Source organism: Prinia subflava, chromosome 1 (assembly GCF_021018805.1).
Source record: "Prinia subflava isolate CZ2003 ecotype Zambia chromosome 1, Cam_Psub_1.2, whole genome shotgun sequence".
Lineage (NCBI taxonomy): Eukaryota > Metazoa > Chordata > Aves > Passeriformes > Cisticolidae > Prinia > Prinia subflava.
Genome location: NC_086247.1, coordinates 136,854,098 through 136,876,022, shown reverse-complemented (window position 1 = coordinate 136,876,022; position 21,925 = coordinate 136,854,098). Strand labels below are relative to the sequence as shown.

The 21,925-nt window shown below is 41.7% G+C and overlaps 1 protein-coding gene across 2 annotated transcripts in view; it reads left to right on the top strand.

The window, feature by feature from the left end:
* Positions 1–1,282: 1,282 nt before the first annotated feature.
* ARHGAP21 (Rho GTPase activating protein 21) overlaps positions 1,283–21,925 on the top strand; it is a 113,698-nt gene continuing 93,055 nt past the window's right edge. The window contains exons 1-2 of one of the 2 annotated variants that reach the window (XM_063413821.1): positions 1,283–1,616; positions 2,790–3,104. In XM_063413821.1, coding sequence (XP_063269891.1) covers positions 3,024–3,104 — 81 coding nt within the window. In that variant the 5' untranslated portion in view covers positions 1,283–1,616; positions 2,790–3,023. Of the gene's footprint in view, positions 1,617–2,789; positions 3,105–21,925 lie in introns of those variants that run through there. The other variant, XM_063413830.1, reaches the window with a different exon arrangement.

The following is a 21,925-nucleotide window of genomic DNA, read 5'->3' as shown; positions in this document are numbered from 1 at the left end:
AGCAATGAAGTAATGTGTGATTCTAGGATCAAATTTTCCTCTGTATATTTTCATCTCACTGTTAAAGGTTGAAAGCAAAAGCTACAGAAATTGATTGGCAATGTAAAAAAAGTAGAACAAAGATTTGTCTCTGCATTGATGTAGCTATGCAGATACAGAGACTTGTTAGATACTATACTCAGAGACCACTCGTAGCTCAATCTCTCCAAGGCATTTTATAAATCTGACAACATTCCATATGAGTATTAGTTATGATGCTAATTTAGATTTGGAGTCAGTACTGTGTCTCCTATTGAAAAAAATATTATTATGAATACATGAACTTATTTTCTATACAGCATGGATTCTTGATGGTATTCTGCAGATTGGTATGATGACTCCAGTGCAGAGAACAATATGCAGCCAAGCACATAGCTACACTTCTTGGCTCTGTTTGATAACAGAGTCTCAACAGAAGTGCCCCAACTGTTCCCCTTCTCCACTCTTCAAATATCTCAAGTGATTTTAATTCTGGTCTTTTCAACTTCTTGACAACCATTGTGCAAACAATATTGTAATTAAATGTTGTAGGACAGTGAGAAATGATTAGGGAGCCAGGCAGAACCTTCCGTAGATTGCCAGATGGACAGCAGTATGCTTGTCCAAAATACGTGTATGTAATCTCTGGACCAGACACCACAGGTTCAGCCACAAAGTAGTCTTTTACATCAGAAATTTATGAGGAACTCAAATTCAGAAACTACCACACATTTTTAACTATGTATATGCCAAATGAAATCCACAGCAACGTACAGTATTGTAGGGAAGCACCTGAATCAGTGTGACAGGCTGTGAGTTGTAACACCCTTTTAAACTCAGCAGATGTGACCTTGGTGGACAATAATTAGCATATGGGCCTTGAGACTTTTCCTCCAGCCACTGGAAATGAGCTTCTCTGGATACCAGTATTCATCCCTGCTGACAATGCAAGTTGCTGATGGATAACCAGGGCATGCCCCTCTTTTCAGAGATTGTGATCTCATGGTCAAGGGTAGCATAGTAAAAAAACCACAACCCAAAACATTACTATTGTTTTCAGAACACAAACTAGACATAACCCTTCGTTTCACTCAATTCCTGCAAACGCTTTGTTTTTCTTTGTTCCCAGCCACAGAGACCTTACTTATCCAACCTCCACGCTGGAAAACACCATTCTAAAAACCGAAATCTCAAATCACACACTCCGATGATGATAAAGTATAGAAAAATGCCTGCATTTACCGCCTTCGTGGCTACAACAAAACCAAGCTCGCCCCGGCGCTACTGGCCCAGGGGCGGCCCAGGACCTCGGCCGGGACCGTCCAAAGCCGGCCGAGAGGCGGTCGCGGTCCTCCCGACGCCAGGCGCAGGTGGAGCTGGCGGCAGAAGCACCAAATCCTGCGTTAGAGCGGAAAGTCTGAGAATCGCTTCTGTGTGATCACCCCCGAAAACGCCCAGGGAAGCGGCAGCAAACGCCGCCGCCCCAGGCCGTGCTGGCGGGCGGGGGCCGGCGGGGCTCTGCGCTCCCCGGCCGCAGGGCGGGTGCCCTGGACGGCAGCCGGGAGCCCGTTCCTGCCCTCGCCGTGTCGTCTGAGAAGGTGGGTGGGTTTTTGGAGGGAAGAGAAACCGCCAGTCGGGAGGCAGGCGAAGGGGACGTGCTCCCCCGCCAGCGCCGGGAACGGCGGAGCCCCGCGGGCCGCCAGTACGAGGGGCCGGCCGGAGGGCCGGGAGGCGGCGCCGCCTCTCGCGGGGTCGCGCTGCCGGCCCGGCGGGCTGGGGGCGGCGGTCACACCCATGCTTGTCAGGGCGGCTGCGGCGCTGGGACGGCCCCGGGGCCTGCCCGGGGATGGGCTGTAATGGGACGGGGCAGACGGGGGGCCGTGCTAGGGCCCGGGGAAGCGGTGAGCGGCACAGGCGAGGCGGCACAGCCGCACACAGCCCTGCGCCTTAGGGAGGCTGGCTGGAGTGCCCCGCCGCTCCCCCCGAGCCCGGGCCGGTGCCCAGGTAGCCGGGGCAGCCCTGGGAGGAGCCCGGGGAGGCGCAGCTGGTGCGGCTCGATGGCCCCAGCGCCGAGACGCCCTAATTGCCGCCGGCGGGGCCGCAGCAGCCGCCTGCTGCCGCTCCCAAAGCGAAGCTACCGCTGTGCGGGGGGAGGCCCGAGGGAGGGGCGCGGGCGGGGCGTGGGGCGGTGGTCTGATCGCGAACGGCTCCGGCTACGTAAACGGGGGGAGGGAGCGGCCTGCGAGCGGGGCAGACCCGCGTAAGAGACAAAAGCCCGGCACGGCCGCGCCGCTGCCGGAGGGGTCTTTTGTTGCCGCTTCTTCATCGGGGCTTGTACGCTTTCGGCTGCCGCCCCCCGCCCCGGCGCGCCGCTGGACACAGCCGGGGCGGGAATCGTGAGCAGGCGGCGGCTTCCGCCTGGCCCGGAGAACGAGCAGCCCCTCGGCCCCCGGTGCCGTCCTCCTCGTCCACCAGTTGATCAAAGTTCGCCTGGGCCGAGGCGGGGAGCGGCCCCGCCGGCCGGGGCTGCCCAGACAGCGCTGCTCCGTCCTCGCTCCCTCCGGCGGCGTGTAGTGAAGTAGGAAGGAGCGGACACCTCCCGCCTCTCCCCGCTTGCCCTCTCCTCCCCGCGGCTGGGGCTCTGGATAGGAGGAGCCGGAGGAAGAGGAAGATGACGAGTTGGGTGCAATTAGCCTAACAAGGGACGGGCGGCGGAGGCGGCGGCGTCCCCGCGCCGTGGACTGACACATCTGCTCTCTCTCCTCCTCCAGCCATGAAGGCAGAAGCCGGGGAGCGTAGCTGAAGCCCAGGGTCGTTCCGGTGCTCTTCCCTATGGCAACCGCGTGAAGGGGCCGACCCCCGTCCCCCGGCGGCGGGGCTGGGCTGGCCGAGCCTCGCCTGGTGTGCGCGAGTGGCTCTGGCGTTGGCTCCCTCCTCCCGTCCCTTCCTTTTCCCGATGTGGGCTCCAGAGGATTTGCGCCTCCTTTGTAACCGGGAATGAAATAATGGCGACCCGGTGGGCAGCGGGGCCACCCGGCGGAGATGGAGACAACGAGCCCCCCCCGGGCGGCGGCGCCGGCGGCCAGGTAGGAACGGCGGAGGCGGGCGGGGCGCGGGCCGGGCCGGGCGGCCGCCTCCCGCCGCGGGGAACGGCTTGGCTGGAGCGAGCTTAATGGCCGCTCCCGCCCGCTCTCCCTCCCTCCCACTCTTCCTGCCCGCCCGCCCCGGAGTTGCTGGGAGTTGGGCGCTGGGAGTGGTGCGGTTCCCCGGCAGCGGAGCGGAGGCAGCCGCCCGGCCGAGCGCTCGCCGCGCGCTCGGGGCACCGCTCCCGGGCCAGGCGGCGGCGGCGCCTTCGCCGTCTCACGGGCCGGGCGGCGGCCCCGCTTCCCGCCCCGCGGAGCCGCCGCCGCCCTCGCCCTCGGGACGGAGGTGTCCCCGGGGCCGCCCCGCGGGCCCCTCGCCCCCCCGGCCCCGCGGGCAGAGCGTGGCGTGTCGCTCCCACGCCCAACCTGCCCGTCCTGGAGGAGCGCTTCGCTGGGCGCTCTGGGGTACGGCTTGGTCCCTGTCACGTTTCAGTCGTGGTGATCTTCAGCAGAAATAAGGGTCTGGCCTCTGTCTGCTTGTACCCAGCGCTTGCCACTCTCCTGTCTACCCGCAGGCGCTTATATTAAGGATATTTCTATCCATAGCATTTGTTGCTGGAACGATCCTCTGTGTCTTCAGTTCAGAAACTTAATAGCATGCCCTATGGTGGCACCATTGCATGTTTTGACTTGCAAGACAAAGTTTTTAACACAAAAGCGTGTCTGATCCTCCTGTGCTCCCTATTAATAGTAATGTCTCTGAAACAACTGTTAACTTTAGATTCAACAAAATGCATATAACAGCTTCAGTAGACTGGTTTTAAGATTTGTCTTAAACTTTATTTACAAGGACAAACTTGATCTTGTATTTCTCGAAGTTAAATTAAGTATGTTGTGCTAAAAAAAGCTGATTTAAATCTGCATAGGGCTGTGAAATATATATCCTTTATGTAGATATTCCCCCCTTTGTTTGCTGAAGTTGAAATACGATTGATTTTTAGGCATACAGAACTTTAATTTAAAAGTGTGGGTGGTTTTTGGTTTGGTGGGTTTTTTTTTTATTATTATTTTGTGTGATTTTTTTTCCTTGATTCACTGAGTTTTAGTTTACTGCTCTCTCGAATTCACCCTTTTGCTTTGGTTTGAAAGTGTCGCATATGGTACTGTAGGATTTTCCTTTCTGCTATCACCTCAATTAAGAGGTTCCCACAGTCTCTTAAAGCCAGGTGGGTTAGGTGAGGATAAAATCAGAGTCTTAAGAGCACAGAAGATGTTAGGACTTTGTGATAAAAACAGGGCCATGTTTGGAGAACCTGTTCTTCAATACTCTTCAGATAGTGTGGGAAGAGAGAAAACTGCATGTCTAAGGGTAAAAATATCTGCTTTTTAATTCTGTCACATTGAAACTTCTGATCTGTGGCACTAGCCCTTGTCATAATGTACCTCTCCCTGTGGCGGTAAGCCTTAACAAGGCCCGTGGCACTAGTGGAGCTCATCATGTTAGAGCTGTCTAATTGGAGACTACTAATAGGCGTGGAATTGCAAAATGGACTGCTCTGCCTGTTGTTTTGTCAGGTACTTAACATGTTGGAGTTAAAATGTAACTGGTAGAAAACATGTGCTGGGACCTGTGATTGCCTTAATCATAGCAGGCCTGATGTAATCATCGCTTGAATTTAGACAGCCCTGGTGAATGTCTGATCAGGGTTGCAGTGCGTTCTCAGTTGCCTTTGTGTAATATTGCTGGTTATCTTAAAGTTCAGTTTATTTTCTTACAACTTTACTTTCACAGATTGGTGTAAATGCCAAGAGAGGGAGGATTTGTGGCTTGACGTCTGCCATCTCAGTCTGGTTGATGAAATAGTTATTGTGTATAGTGCTTCATGTCCTATAAACCCCTTTAATTGAAGTATCTCATGTTTGTATTGAACAGTAAGGATGGCTTTCCTGTTTAAAAGATCAGAAAACACCTTTAATTGAAAACAATTACTGTAAAGGGGATTTCAGGTTTTAAAAAAAAATGGCAGCAGTTGCAGTAGTTTATAGTATTCTTATACTGATGTGCAAGGTGGTAGCAATTTTGGGAAATGATTTATGGTTTTGGGACACTGGATCCCATATGGTGTTTGCATTATAATGCAGTCGTTAAATAAAATACGTTTAATGTTTAAGTGTGGACCTATACACAGAGCAGGTTGTCACGAGGAAGGCTCCAGGCGTAGCTGTTGTTCACCACAGTCAAGGGAGTTGCAATAGAAATTGGGACTTTCAATCAGTTTAAGGTTTTGGAAATGCGCAACTGTAGTCATCAAGGTTTGAGCAAGAACTGAAAAACTTGTCCTCTAGCTTCAGGATCAGTGGTCAGACTAAGAAAGGGAATGTCTGAGAAGTGCTGCTTCTGTGGATCTTTGCATGCACAGGTAGGAGAACAGAGGACACACGATTTGAGTTCTCTGGATAGCAGTGCGTATATGTTGGTCGATAATTGTGTTTTGTTTTGGATGCCTGCCTACTCTGATACTAAGTTCTGTTTTGTCATGCCTTGCCATGTCATGTTTTCTATTTTTACTTCTTTTTTTTATTATTATTTTCCCTTTGACACTGCACCTGGTGGTCTCTCTCACTCTAGAGCCCCTTCACTGAAATGATCGTTGTGAACAAAGATTGCACATTGAGGCTTGCAGGCTCGGTCTGAACATGGAGCGCCTGTTCAAAGAGACAGGTCACGTACTCTGGGCTCCTGGGGGAGCTGGCAGAGAGGGCCGGGGACTCTCAGGGCTGTTTGCCATTCTGTTTGAAATCTGACACACGTTTACAAATGGAAGAATTGCTGGGCTTATGTTCATAAGAACAGATAAGTGAGAGCGTGTTCTTTCTGGCTTTTAGATTAATAAGCATTGCCTATCTCTGTTCCGTCAGGTTGCAGCGATATTTTGTTGGAGAGTTTAAGCCCTGCTGAGGTACAGGCAGTACTGGCTCAGTCACAACATCCCACCTACAGGCCTCCAGATTTGAGACTGGAACTGGTGTCTTCGTTGGTGTGAATTTAATTTCCCATCCTTTACCTAGAAAGGCACAACAAAAAGTGCTTTCATTTTTTTTTCTTTTTTTTTTTCTTTTTTCTGTTCCTACTGTTTTGCATTTAAAGAAATGCCGTGTCTCTGTGGTATAGTTCACTGTTAATCTGTATTCAAGGTACATTCTGAATATTAAATACAGGTCAAAGAAAATATTAAGCACAGTGTGTGTGGCCTTAAAAGCCAAATTTTAATTCTTAACAATACTATTTCCTCAGTTTATTGATACTAAAATGAATACTAAAAGTACTTTATTAAACAATTTTATTAAGACTGATTTTTTTTTTTTGATTTTGTTACATTTTTGTTTTGCTTAGCAGGTGAGTTGTTAGGAATAGTGAACTGTATTTAGTGATTCCCAAGAGCTTCTGTACTTGTCAAAAGTTAGGAAACTTTTTACTTCTGTAAAAAGACATTTCCAAAGACTTCTGTAGAAAAAAAAAAAAAAAAGAGGTTAGTCAGTACTTGCTTTGTAATCACAACAATTCAATTTCAGAGAAGAAGACAACCCCACAGTATTCTTGCTCCTACACTTTATCAGAGAGCGTGCAACTGCGTAAACTGAAGAGAAGCATGTGCTGGGTCAGGAACTAGAGAAGGGCAATGATGGCACTAAAAATAGAAAATCATTTGCCTCCTCACTAGCAATAATGAATAGATCGTTTACTGTTTTAACAGCCCGGTTGGGATGACATTGGTAAACTTCAAGTGGTGACTCCCAGGTGTTACATCTTTTCACTATCGGAGCAGAATCCCAGTCTTTCTGTAATTGTGCCTGTAAACATGAGAACTGCTCTGGAACTCTGTATTGTTGGGTATTGGTGCTTTTTCTGTGCCTGATACTCAGATGCTGGAAGGTTTAATCATAATGGTAAAGATCAGAATTAGAAAAATACATTGGTAAAATTTTATATGTCAAATAGTACACAATACTGGTTGTTAAAAGTGTACATTATTTAGGGTGATAGAGAATTCTGCACAAAGCTTCTGTTTAATAAATTCAGTATAAATACCAGCCTTACCAGGAGTTTTGGTTGCAGCTGTTCAAAAAGCTTGAGTCAAATCTTGTTTAACCATGCAAGGATAATGCTGACTTCTGCTCTTATTTATGTCAGCATAAGCCTAGGATAATTTGACAAAACATGGGCCTTTTTCATGAAGAAATGTTACGTATTTGAAAGTGACAATAAGAAGCAGGAAGTAGTTCCTTCATAAAAAGGAAGGTATCTGCCTTCTAATGTAACTGCATTTAATGTGTTTTTCTAAAGTGAATTCTTGCTTCCTAGTTATATAACTTTGTTGTACCACTTTGGTATACTTGTCTGAAAAACAGAACTTTTGCAAGAGAAATGCTATGGACTGAGAGTATCTTGAACTGTGTCTGCATGAAAAATAACTGCTCTTACTGCATGCAGTATATGCGTTATACAACTGAACTTTTTTCTTTAACAGGTTTGACAAACATCAAAACACTAAGTTGACTGTTTTATCTGTATAACCTATTTTTGATGATTTTTATTAACATGCAAAAATAACGTCTGCTGCTTCAGACATATTATTTCATGTCATTTGTATTTACTTACATGCAAAAACAATTGAGAGAACAGTTGGGGAAGAGGAGCTATTTCATCTCACACATAGTATAATTTGTGATCTTATCCCTCTTGAAAAAATCTTACTGTAGGTGGATAACCAAATCATAACTGAACAGTATGGGCTCTGAAAAGAGTAAAAAACTGATTTTTTTTTTCTTTAATTCTCTGACTACACACATATGTGGCTGTGTAAATGATGATTACAATATAAACATGTTCAACCTGTAAGCCTTACTAAAAGAAAAAAAAATCCTTCCAAGGAAGTCTAAGTAGCAGTGTTAGGCTAAGCTGTTAGGAATATATATTGGTGCTTTGTAGCTGATGTTTTGGTTTTCTTCTCTGATAATAACTGGAAGAAAAAGTTGATGTTTTCTAGCATTCAGAACTTGTGTGCTATTCTTCCCTGCAGTTGTTTGTGTGCTAAATTGCATAGAATAGGAAGCAGATACAATAAAGTATGAAATTATGTTAAGTGAAAACATAATTGTGGTTAATAGGAGTCAGTTTTTAAAAACAGCAGAGTTAGCCCTGGTGTAAATGCTGAGGCTTCTAAACTGCGTTGAAACAGTCTGAATTAACACTAGTCCAGAAGTCAGTCTGGTGGGCTGTTAGATACAATTCCATGATTGTGGAAGCTGTCAGGGCCTACGATCTCGTCAAAACCTTGAACTTAAGGCCTTGTTACAGAGGAAGTGTTTGTCTGCCTGCCACAATAGATAATGGATATATACTAAAAATATGTTATGCTAAGCATAACAGTGGGTGTGAGTTATGCTGTCTGGTCAGATTGATTTCTTTCTACAGAAATCGTTTAACACTTTGCCTGTTTCTATTATGAAATGTAGTTTATTGTAAATGCAGGGCTTTTCTGCAGTTCAAATCCTTCTTATGTAATGTAATTTTTATTATTTTTGCAAAGACACTCCATGGTGTTTTTTGCCCATTGCCCAGTAGTAGGCACACACAGTAGAAGTATAATGGGTGGGAGCAGGGACATCAAACAAGCTTTTATTGTGCTCATATCAGAGGCCTGACAGATCTTGTAAACCTGAAAGTACATGCTCTTAGAGTTGCAAGGTGGCATTAAGCTTGTTCTATGTATACAGTTCCTAAGTACATAAAGGTTATTTAACGGGAAGGCTTCCTCTGTGGTGTTTTTGTTGTTTGTTTGTTTTGTTTTAACCGTGGTGAAATGTTTTCTTCATTTGCTCTAGTTAGATGAGAACTCTGCCTTCTCCCTGTTTTGTTGTTTACTTTGGTAACAGGGAAAGAGTTTTCTGAATTTACTGTTTGATGACTGCTGTTGGATTTGAAGAGAACTGTTCTGGGGAGGTGATACCAGAGTTTAGTGATTTGGTCATTGGATAGTAAAGGTTAGGTGCAGCAGTATGCTTTGTTCTCTGCATCTCTGTGCTGCGGGGCTGGAACTACTGCATTTTTCTGATTTGGTGTGCCCTGTTCTGTATACCAGGGAATTGTGTTCAGCAGAAAGTGTTGCTGCTTTGTTTTCTGTTACAGATTTTTGCATTGAGAACTTGGATATCAGAGGTGTTTTAGTGAAGCCTTGGGATCTGTTGCTGCAGCTCTCTACAGCCTGTTTGAGAAAGCCTGATAAAAATCATGTTAGTAAATACTTGGTGCTGGGCATGAGAGGTTTTATGTGGACATTCTGAAGAAAACACAAACAGCTGTTTAGATTTTGACTCTGGCTTGCAACCATGAGTATACACCTTTAGGAGTGTAGGTGGTAGGCTTATTTTTTGTTCTAATTTTCTTTATTTGCATTTGCCAGCAGCTGCTGCTTTGATGACAGTGGACGAGGTGCCTCCTTAGAGGACATGGCTAATTACAGATTGTCTACTGGTGGAGGGGGGCACTCTGAGATAGACATTTTCTTTCGTGTGTGTGTGTCATTTGCATAATGTGTTAGGACACACAGTATGGACTGCATTAAGCACTAGCAAATATGCTGTAGGGAATAATCTTGCACTGGCATCACTGAGTTGGCTGGATAACATAATCGTCCATATTTTAAATTTTGAGGTTTACATTTGTCTGTTTGAAAAGCCAGAGACAAGAAATCAAATAGAAAAATGTATTGAGGAGAGAAATTTTAAATGTTTTGAGCAACAGTTGCAGTTTGTACAGATAGGTTGAAAAGAGAAACCTGAACTTGTGTGGGGATTGTGGTTTTTGTTTGTTTGCTGTGAGTTTTTTTTTTGTTTGTTTGTTTTGTTTATTTGTTTGGATTTTGTTTGTTTGTTTTTTTGCTTTTTTGTTGTTGGCTTTTTTTGTTGGCTTTTTTTGTGGGGTTTGTGGTTTTTTTTTTGGGAGAGTTTTGGTTTTTTTTTTACCTAATGGAAATGACAGTGCCCTCCTATTTTTATGTATGTATCCTCTTTGTACACTTTGATGAAATACTATTTCTTATTAAAACTTCATTGCAAATCATTCAAAGGGTGTATACACCCTTTAAAGGGTGTATTTTGTTCTCTTGTAGTTGATTTAATTAAATATTTTAATTTAAATATTCGGGGCTTTTTGTGTTGCCAAGTTTGAGACATAAGAGAGTGAACAATCATGTAATAAAATACGTTTTTTAAAAATCAAAGCTTTTAAAATTTCCTTAGATGTTAGTGTTGAATATATCTGCGTTATTGTCGTAGTCTAAGTGCAAGGACAGAAAAGACTAAATTCAAATGCTAATGTGATTTAAACTTTGAGATGAATACAATTTATTCTGTCTATGGGATGAGCTAAAAGGGAATCCTAAATTCTCAAGAATCCCTTACAGGTCACTTGGCTTGTGGCAGATAGATAAGAGTCTGCGCAGTGATATGTTCACAGCATTCAGGTGAACTCCTCAATTTTGAAAACTAAAGCTGAGCTCAGTCTACAACTTAAGTTGCAGTTTATATTGGAAAGCTGCACAGGGAGAGGTGTTGTTCAAAAACTGGTTTATGGAACTGAAGTCATGTGGATTTCAAAACCATAACACAATTCCAGTTATTTTTGAGGAAAATACAATATTATAACTTGTTCAAGGTCTGTCCTGGTGTAATAGAATGTGGAAGGGCTTGATTGCTGAAGAAGCTTGACAGTTATTTAAATAAAATTACTCCATTGAATTCTGTGGTAGTTTAGACACGTTTAAATGTATATGTCGTCAGTTCCATAATTTTTAAGAGGGCTGGAGGACAGTCAGCATTTGCAGGAGTATGCAAAGCTATCAGAATTTCCTTTTGATGCAAGAATTGAGAACTGAAATATTTTGTTATTCTTTTTGGTCAGCAAAAGAAACAGCAGGTCTAGTATGTGCTCCCCAAGCAGATGACTCTTACCTGTGGGTTCTGACCTGGTTTTTGTAAGATAAAGATCTGGTTGGGGTTATCTCCAGAAGAAATGCTGCAGTTTTCATGTAACAAGCTGTCCCATTGCACTTCATGCTTTGTTATTGTTGTTGTGCTTTTCTTCTCAACTCTCTAATTTTGATGCAGCTTTAATAGGGAACCTGTGACTCCAGTGAAAAGTATTCCCATGTATAGCCACAAATACTTCTTATTCATCAATGGCTGTAAAATCTGACTTGTTCTTTCTTGCATGCATTTTAAAATTTTATTATCCTCAATCACCATGGTAAAAGGTGAGTAAGTAAACTTTGCCTGGAGTAATCAATTTTCATGGCAGTTTTACAGGCCTTCTGCTCCATTATCTGTACTTACACTGTTTTTGTATGGATCTGTCTAAATACAGTCTCACATTGTCTGGATGCTTTAGTTATTTTCTTAAAATATGTTGGAGAAGTTGCTTCGGAGCTGCTTGTGAGATGGGATTTAAACATGATCTTTCTTTTCTTAAGGAAAGAAGAATGAATGCCATGTGTGCTGCTCTGATGTATTAAAGTTTCCCATCTTGCCAAATTACCAATAATATGAAAGTATATTTAACAATAACATTCATGTTCACTTGTTTCACTCTTCAGTATTCCTTGCAATCTGTGCATCTGAATCAGGTGTTGTGTAAATCAGTAGCAGTAAGTTGTTTGGCAAGCTGGTATTCTGATCCTGATGTCATGGAGGTGATCTTACAAGCTCATTGCTTGCATCTCTTTTGTTAGCATTTTAATTTTTTTAAAACATGAGAAGTAGTGTTCCTGCTTTTTAAAAATACTGCACACAGAACCAAAATGGTCCTTGTAGCTGAGTCTACACAACAAAGGGCTTTTTCTGTATGAAAGTGTTATGAAACATTATATAATGGAAGCTGGCCAATACAAGTAGCATTTCATAGCCCATGCCCTTTAGGTGTTGTTTTTTGTGCGTTCAGAACTGTAGATGGTTTTGAATAATTTTCTCTCCATTTGCACTGTGACTGAAGCTGTGATTCGCCTGTGTATCTAAACAGGTCTGGTAACTGCTGTTTTCGTGAGTTAAATGGCAATGGAGATGTAAAAGTGCCTCTTTTGTTACCTTTCTTTGTAGAGGTCTTTTGCCTGCTGATAGTTGTTCAGATTAGTGAAGATGAATTGTCTGTGCAGAAATGCTGAAGGACTTTCTTCAGCACTAGTTGATATAAAATGTGCGTAAATGTCAAAGTATTATGTCACACATAAAATACTGAGAGGTAATGATTAACCAGGAGCTCATGGGTGTAATATTAAATGTTCTGGTAGGTAACTCCAAGGATTAAACAGCACCTTAATGCTTGGTATTGTTCAAAAGAGCAAATTGTCATCCATTTCCTCATAATTTTGAACAGACAATGTTTTCTGTTATGCCTCAGTATATAAATTTGTAGTGCACTTGGAGCTGGTGTGTCTAGGTCCCACCTCTCTTCATTTTTCCCTATCTCAGAAACAATATAGTAGAGCCAGAAAAGTTGTGGGGAAGGGCTAACTATGATAATTGAATAATATATAACTATGATAATTGAATAATATATAACTATGATAATTGAATAATATATAACTATGATAATTGAATAATATATGGAGTTGTTTCTGTATCAAAACCAAAAAAGGAAGCTAGGACTTGGCAGTTTGCAAAAGAGGAGACTAGAGACAGACAGATGGTGTTGAGATGTTGTAGCTTTCTCCATCTTCATCTTGAATTTCTATGGATAAGCTCTACTATCTACACCAAGAACTTGGAGGTGTCAGATGAGCATGGTGGGGTGAGAACAAGCAAGAGGAGATGGTCCTTTGCATAAAAGTTAATTAAACTTGTTATTCTGCACCTTAATATTTTGGAAGCTAAAAGCATATGAGTAACCCGGGTATATTTTTGACAGAGCAATACTTTTAGAGTTATTTAGTACTCTTGTAGTGGAATGAATTATGGATTTGAATAATTAAATAATTAAAGCTGGGAGGATAGTCTAGTGATGGTCGTTTCTATGTCCTTACCTAATTATTCACAGCTATCTGTATTTGGTCAGTTTTAGAGCTGGGCTAGTTGAATCTTCAGTCTGATCTACACTTGTTCTTACATGTTGCAGTGCTGATTCCATAATAGCTCATCAGGATTCCTTCTGCTTTCAGGAGGTTCTGTACCAAGTCTGATGAACCAAGGCAGCTGTTGGTGATCAGCAACAGGAAATGGTGTTTTTCAAATATTCAGGACTAGCCCTACTTTTGCTTCTTGAAGATACCAAACTAATGTCTTCGGTTTTACTTGCTTTTTTTAAAGTTGTTGCATCATATGGCTCTAATGTTCTCCAGTTTTAATAAGATAAAATGAAATGCACCATTGCCTGCTTTTGTGTTCACTCCACCTCTTCTCCATCCCCCCTCCCAGATGAAGGAGAGCTCAAGGAGGTTGGAGGTTGTACACACAAGTTACATGTGCTGTCATATTTTCATTTCTTTTCTCTTGTTAGCAGTCAGGCAAGTGCTTTTCTTGCCTATAGTATGGTTTTCTGTGCCACCTTTTTAATGGACTGCATTACATTGCAGGACTTAATTTTTGATTCCAGGTCTTATTGCAGCAGCAAACTCAGTAAACCACTTAGATCCTGTGGAAAACTCCTTTCTCCTTTTGTGGCTGGATGATGCTGCTGGGACTTCTGTTTGCTGTGGAATAGTTATTCCTCTTTCACTCCATTTCTACAGCTTAAGGGAAGGAAATAGCACTTTCAGAGGCTACTCAGCAGGCTGCATAGTTCCAAAGGGGTGGGACTGGGGGATGTATGGATAGGGAAAGGACTGGAGGGAGCAGCTCCATCTGGCAAAACAAAACTTCTTCCCTTCATCAGTCCTGAAAATCAGTTATTGAGAAGGTAAGGGAAAAAAGGTAAACTTCTACCTAAACAACTGGAGAATGAGATGGCCACAGAAATAGTTTTGTTGAGTTGGGGTTTTTGTTTTTTGTGGATGGGTAGACAAATAACCTCCACCTGCAGAAACTATTTTTAAAGGTAGATCTAAAATGTTAAAAGGCATGTGTGGCTAAGATGGTTTCTGCTCTTGTAATCAGTGATTCATGACTGAGAAACTAAATTCTTCAATGTGAATGAGTAAAGACAGTGGTAATATTAGACAGTTACTCAGCAAGGCGTGTTCAGGGTAAACAGTCCTCACTGGTAAGTTTGTAGAGAATAATTTTTTCCTTGTTTCGTTTAAATCGGAGATTTGGATAAACTTAGGAAAAAATCTTGTATTCAGTTAAGAATTCAGTGATGCCTGTTTTTCAGACTATCCCAGTGTGAGTTTGTTTGGGAAAAAGATTCTCCCTTTGTGACTCCCTCAGCATGTTAACCTTTATACATTTCATGGCCAGCATTCAGTGGCTTAAATTTTGCATGATGCAATATCAGTAAGTGATGTAATGGCCATCTATAAGCTGCTTTGCAGTTCACAGTGGGAATCTGAAATTTGGGAACAGAATTTTTTTCTGTTAGGTTCTGTGTCTGCTGTGAGGGAGGTGAGGCACAAACATCACAATCATCTTATTTTGGATAGTGCCAAAAAAGTAAATAATGATGTTTTTACCTTTTTTTTTTGTGGTTATTTGATACATTTTTTGGTGGTATGTTGCTGTGTGGGTGATGGTTTGAGAGGGTTTTTTTTTAATTATTGTATTTTTTTGAAATTCAAACCAATAATACTACCAAATGAGTTCAGGGGAAGGCATTATGTGTGAGATTAAAACCAGGATTTGTGGGAGTGACTTGACCTTAAATTCAGTTAATACTGTTGTGACTTCCCCTGTTTGGATAATCTGGTCTGGCAGATTTCTCTTTCCTGCTTAGGACCCAGAATACCTTGAACTTTCATTCCTTGGAAAGTGCCTCTAGTCTTCCCTGCTTTGGTAAGTGAGAAAGCTGGGATTACCAGAATATGTCCTCAACTGAGTGTTGCTAGCCTTTTCAAGGCATGAGGAGCAGTGGTTGTCCTTTCTCTGTGCTCTTTATCCCATGGTGCAGTTGTTTTTGTGAAACTTGATTTCTTTATTGCAAAGACACCTCTCATTTGGGAAAGAAATACAGCTAGCTGCATTTTAGAATGACTCACTAGAGAAGGATCTTCCAATTTATTCTTACTGCTTGATAAGGCCTTTCTGGCCTACCTGCACATTATTTCACAAGGCTGTTTTTCTCTGTTATCCTATTTACAAATGGCTGTTACAAAGTGGCAGTAGAGGCTTTACTTTTCCATTATACTGTTTTGTACTTTGAGTTGCAGTGAGTTCTGAGAAGTTCCATTGTATTTATTCTTTTAAATGATTGAATTCCAGACTATTTTTTATTCTTAAGTGCAGATTTAGGCTAGATGATTTCAAAAATTATTAAAAAAAATACACATCAGAAGATGTCTTGTTTATGTTATAAAGGTTTTCTAATAGTAGGTGAAAAAAAGTATTTGGTCTAATTCAAAATAGTAAAATGGGGCTGGAAATTACATTTATTCATACTTCATAAATAGCCTATGTAAGTTCTTTCAGCTGGTGATGATTCTGAACTTCAGGAGGCTTGGGATCAGTGGTTCTAATAAATGAGCCTTTGAAAAAAATATTTAATTCTTTTGAAAATCAGTTGTGCCTATTCTATTCTTTAATGCTGACTGCTTTTTGCGTTATATGGTAGAACATAAACAAATAACTTGAATTGTATACTTTCTTCAAACCTTCTTTTGGGAAGATTAGTGTTAGGTTTGAGCAAAAATATCCCAAGCAACTAATATTTTCTTCAATTGTTAAAGTAAAATGCCTACAAATACGTTGTAGAACTACAAAGTTCTTTGTGTAATGCAAGATCATATATGCTGTAGAAAACCTGACATGCTGTTATATAGAAGTCACAACATGAAAATATGAAGAATGTAAAAATAACTGCATATTGAAGCTAAATACTGGGGAAGTAGATACCTTTGTTTCAGGAACAGAAAAGTTTGTCTTTTTATACAACTCCTTTATTCTTAGCCAAATTTAGAGGGTGAGAAAGTTTGTCTGTTTGAAGGAAATCTGTGAAGAATGAGGCCTGCTTTTTTGAATGTCTGCAAATTGAAAGTGTTGTGGGTATGTCTCCAAAACCAGGCATATAAGACTCTTTGTTGTAAAAGTAGTACAAGCTGTGAATTTGAAAAATATAAATTTAATCTAAAAAAAAGGAGCAAAACTGAAAGAAATTCTTGAGCATCTTTCCATAGCGAGTCATGGACTGAAGTATAATTTATACTTCATCTAGTGTCTCCTTACAGCATTAACAGATTTTGCCTGTTTTAAGAGAATTTTGTCTTCCTGGTGTGGTTTTGTTTGCTGTAGCTACCGCAGGATTTTACCTGGGGCCTAGAAATCACTACTATGCCTGCAGCAGTCTCTCTTTGGTGTTAGATCTAAGACTTGAGAGTTTCTGGCCCTCTGAGGGCAATATTGAGGTGAATTTGTTCTTCTGTTTCCCCCTTCCTGCCATGTACACGTGATTATATGTTACAATTGTAAAAGTGGTTGCTGAAGCCAGAGGTTTTAGAAAATGATGGCAATTGCATGAATAGCATCGTTTCAGTAAATTAAATGAGAATGACAGAGAAGGAATGGATACACTTTTATACTTAGGTTCCAAGTCCTGTGTGCGTGTTTGCAGGGGGTATTACAGACTGTATTGGACATGAACAGGTAGGCAGTGGTAGGGATTTGAGCTAGAATGCAGCACTTCTCCAAAAATAGTCTGAACCTGATTTGCCTGCAGCTCCAATTTGTGTATCTGCTCTAAAATGCTTTCTCACTACTGAAAACATGGCACAGATTTAAAACCAGTTTTCACAGTATCAGTGAATCCTTGAGGTTGGAATGCACTTCTGAAGATATTCAATTTAGTAAACTGGAGCAGCCTGCCCAGGCTGGTGTCAAGGCTGGTTTTGACCACAACCATGAAGACTCAGCGGCTTTTCTGGCAAAGTGTTTCAGCATTTGATCATGATTGTAATTAAAATACAGGGTTGTGCTGGTGATGTCTATCCTCTAAATAGAGGGTTTTCCTCTGTTTCAGTTTGTTTCTGTACATCTTCTAATTTCATACTTGGCCTCCAGCTGGTCCTCTTCCTGTTGTTCATAATCCCTTCAGTTTCCATCCAGTTTGTTGTTCATTTTTATCTGGCCCATACTTTATTAGTTTGTCCATAATAGGAGACAGTGCCAAAACCCCTTTTGATGTCAGGGTGAAGACATACCTACTGCTCTTCTCTCATCTACCAAGACAGTCAACTCTTTACAAATGGCCATCAGGCTGATGAAGGATGTTTTACTCTTGATAAATCTATCTTCTTGTCCTTTGTATGTTTGGAAGCCTTTCTTGCTGCCCTTCATGTCCTGTACCAGATGGAAATCCAAGTGAGTTTTGGCGTTCTTAACCCCTATCACTGCATGCTCAGACAGGATCTTTGTTTCTTTTGAATCACCTTGTTCATGCTTGTGATCCTTGTACACTCCCTTTTACATTTGGGCTCAGTCAGAATCTTGTTTGTCCATGCAGGCCTCCTGCCACCTTTGCTTGATTCTTTGCACACTAGTAAGGACCTTGTAGGAGGAGATCCATGAAAATCAACCAGCTCTCCTGGACTCCTCTCCAGGATAGCCCCCTCTCCAAGCTGATCACTGAGCAGTCCTGTTCTGTGCAAGTCCAGGGCTGTGAGTCTGTAATATGGCTCTGCTCTCAGGATCCCAGACTTGTTGTTGACAATCACTGTAGCCAAGGTGGCCCCTGAACTTCATGCTCCCAAAGAATTCTTCCTATTCTGTAAAAAAAGGTGTAGTAGATTGCCTGTTCCTTTTTGGAATCTCAGTCACCTGTGTCAGAAAGAAACTGCTAACACGTTTTGGAAGCCTATTGGATTGCTTGTGTTCTTGCTTGTTCTGCTGTGATGTTAGTAAAATTACTAAAAATAATATATATTTCATTGCATATGTTTTTGTGAATACCTTCTGAACTGGTCTTTTTCAAGGTAAAGCCCTTACAGGCTGTTGGCCAGGAACTTGTACAGGGGAATTAAATGCAGAGAAGAGGCAGTTTCATTAGAGGATTAATCTGTTTTGTCATATGACACAATCTGAAAGCCAGGATATAAATTTGATAAGAAAAGCAGTGGTTTGGAGAAAGACTGTTAAATAAATCTGAAACAAGAGCTTGCATTCCTGCAGTTAAGTAATTTTTAGTTATTGTTGATGTTAGTGTAATTTTTGAAATCTGGTTTAAAGTATTTTGGTAAGTTTTGCTGTCTTCATGTCTTGCTGCATCTTAGTGGAGTGCAGGTCTCCTGTTGTCATTTGACACATGATATTACCTGCAAACACACCCAGCTCATGGAACTTCTGCCATTTGACCTGAAGTTGCTGAATGGTGATTTTTTAAAAAAAATAATTTTCTCACTTGAAAGGGCAGGGTTAGGAAATACACTGTCCTTTTACAGACATAGTAAAAAATGAAAGCAAAAGCTTCCGGAAGAGACCCAAATATTTTTGCACAGGGCTGTCACTTGTGTAATGAGGAGCTTGGCACATGTGGAGTAGTTTGTGATTGATGGGTCACACTGCGTGTGCTCACACTTGGGACGAGGCTGGTAAAATACATTCCTAAGATACACTATGAGCTTAATATGATGTTAGGTGAAATTTTTATTAAGGATCCAAACCTGCTGCTGGCTGAAAGGTTGTGGTGACACAAGGCAGACTTTCTGCTGAAGTATAAGCAACTCTGAATTTAATTCATGTGACTTTATCTGTTATATAGTCAATAGTCAACCTATGGTTTTCCACTGATAAATCTCCTGCTTGTTTCTTAGTTTCTGCTAGTGTGTTGCTTTTCCCTCTATTCCACACATTCAACTATGCTTGTTTTTCTTTAATTTTTTTCAAAGAAGGTGTTGTACTTTTCTATAATTTTTTTCCTAGGGTTTTTTGGTTGTAATATTAGAACTCCCTTGAGTACTGGCAGAAGTCTGATACCTGGTATGTTATGATTGATTCAGGACTTGCTTGTTAAGATATGTTTTTCTTGAAATGGTGATTTCATTAAGTTTCAGTGGCACGTTAATTTCAGACTTTGATTGTAGCTCTCATAATCTTGAGAGGTTCTCAAGTTCTATCTTGAACTTACTGATAACATTTTGTGTGGTGTGTTCTTTTACCTACAGAAAATGTGTTGGTGGGTGAACAGTTCAGTCTTTTGGAATACACTGGTTTGGGGGGCTTTATACAGTGTTTGTGCACCTGAATTTTTGTCTCAGGTTGTTTGTATCAGTCTTTAGTTATTAAAGTTTCTTTGAGATTTTAAGTGCTAGTACATTTATTCCGTATTTACTAGGAGTCTTCAGAGTGACTGAGGTAAATTTTTTACCTTTTTAATTAGTTCTGCACTGCAGCCCTGAACTGTCCAGTTAAAAAAAAAAAAAAAAAGAAAAAAAACATCCTTGACTCTTTATTCTGTCCAGCTTTTTTAGACAGGGAATCTGTTCCTCATTGATGTACTTTGTGCTTAGTACTCAATATAGAGGTAAGTTTTTAGTGTATGACAGATAATTCATGTTCAGTTAAGTCCTTGTGTGCCTTTGTATGTTGTCAGTCACACCTGCCATGCATCTTAAAAGTGAGGACCACTTTATGCCCTCTCTCATCCTGTCCTCTTCCTACTGAACTGCTACTTCCTCTATTGCTGGGGTTTCTTTCCATTATTTAGTGTGTCGCAAGACTTTCTCCTTTAATGAGAAGAAGAGTTAAGAAAGGCCAGGGAATTACGTGCTGATTTTGCAGCTCTGGAGGTCATTGTTCAAAACACTTCAGTGAGGGGAACAAATTAATATCAGTATGAGTAGTGCTGCTGGTGGCGTGATTGTTGTTGCAGTGCTTGTGTAGCATATCTGGTTGGCCGTACTGCTCACGTTGTTTGTAAACATTTGTACTCCATAATCTCTGGACGTTTTGGTGGCATTCCCAATCTGTTTGCCGTTGTGTTCCTCCCAGAAGACCATGGCCAGTGTTTGGCCCTCGCTGCAGGCTGTGACAAACTGGAGAGAGGGCCTGGAGTGCCTGCCTGGACAGGAGACTGCTGACGGCAGCTTTGCTCAGCCTGAAGCAGGGAAGGCTCTGGGGGCAGCTGGATGGGGCCTTCAGCCTCTTAGAAGGGAAGGGATGACAAAATGGTTGTGGTGAGGGAAGCTCCAGGTCAACACAAGGAGAAAAAATTACTGTTCAGGGTGGTTGATCATTGGGACAGTTTGTGAGAGGCCCTGGAACCTTCCTCTTTGGAGACTTCTGGGACTTACTGTTCTGAAGACCTCAGCAGCCTTTTAATCAGCAGTTTCCAGTGTCAGGATTAGGGCTGTGTGTTTGTCACTTTTTCTGGAAAAAACCTTCTGGCCTGCTACATTGTAAAAGCTTACTGAGATGTCCTTTCTAATAAAAGTGAGATTTTTCTTAATATAGTTATGTGAAGAAAAGGACACCTTCCTGTGCCTGTAGACATCTTGAAAAACAGTGGAATTAGATTCAACACAAAACACTGGTGCAGGGCATTTTTTTCCCTGAGTCCCACCTGTATAATACCTCATGAAGATTATATTTTCAGTATAAAGTAAATCTCAGTGAAATTGCATTATTTTGGACTAGTCTGTTTTAGAGATAGAGGTTTTTTAGGGATAAGTAAAAAACAAAACCATGGATCTTGGTTTTAAAAGCCTGCCTCAAGAACATCAGTGAGATGACTATGGAGAATGTGGTTTTTCATCATCCCGCATGGGTTTTTACTAGGATGATGATTAGGTCAAATTTACAGTTCCTCTTTATTGCCAAACTTGGGAGGATGAAATTGCGGTAAAGCAAATGGGAATCAGGTTGACTTTCTTTGGAGTGTTTTGTGTATGTGTCCTGCATTAACAGCTTTTTTGAGGTTCAGCTCTCAGGAAAAATGAAGGTACAAATTCGCTTTCTAGAGTTTTCTTTCTTACTTTATCCTTGTGTTAGGGAATTCCAGAGATTGTGTTTTAAACGCTGTTCTTGGAAACCATTTGTATTTTTTTCATTGTGCTTTAACTTCTTAGTGTAAATAGTTCTTTCTGTCAAGATCTTGGGAATAAGGAGTAGAAAAGATGGTTCTGAGATCAGTGTGCTTCTAAGAGTGATAAATCTGAAGGAAATGGTGGAGTTATGATTTAGGCCATTGTATCACAGCTGCCTTGCTTGGCCTTTATTTATTAATGAGATCAATGGATGTTATTACTGATTTCTAAATAACATTAGTTACGTGACTATTTGTGTGCAAGGTTGGAGATGGGCTTGTGAGTAGCTCTCGACTTGTGTGGGGTGGAACTCTATTGGCCAGAAATTTGGTGTGGCTCTGCTTATACCCTTTCATTAATGGTAAACACCCCAAAATATTTGTAAGCTTAAAAAAAGAGATTTTGCACAGATTTTTCTTATATAGACAGCTGAAAGGAAAACAAAATTATTTTACTGGGTTAGAAATCAAGGGAATATATCTCCACTCCCTACTGACTAAATCAGAGTATAGCCTTGCTTCTAGAATTAGCTTCAGGTGAGGCGTTTTATTTATTAGTTTTCTGTTATGAATTGAGAAAAGATGATATTTCTCAGAAACTAGTTTCTTCTAGTTTATAGGAAGTTTTTTCTACAATCTCCTCTGAGGCTTGGATGCACTTCTGGTGGCA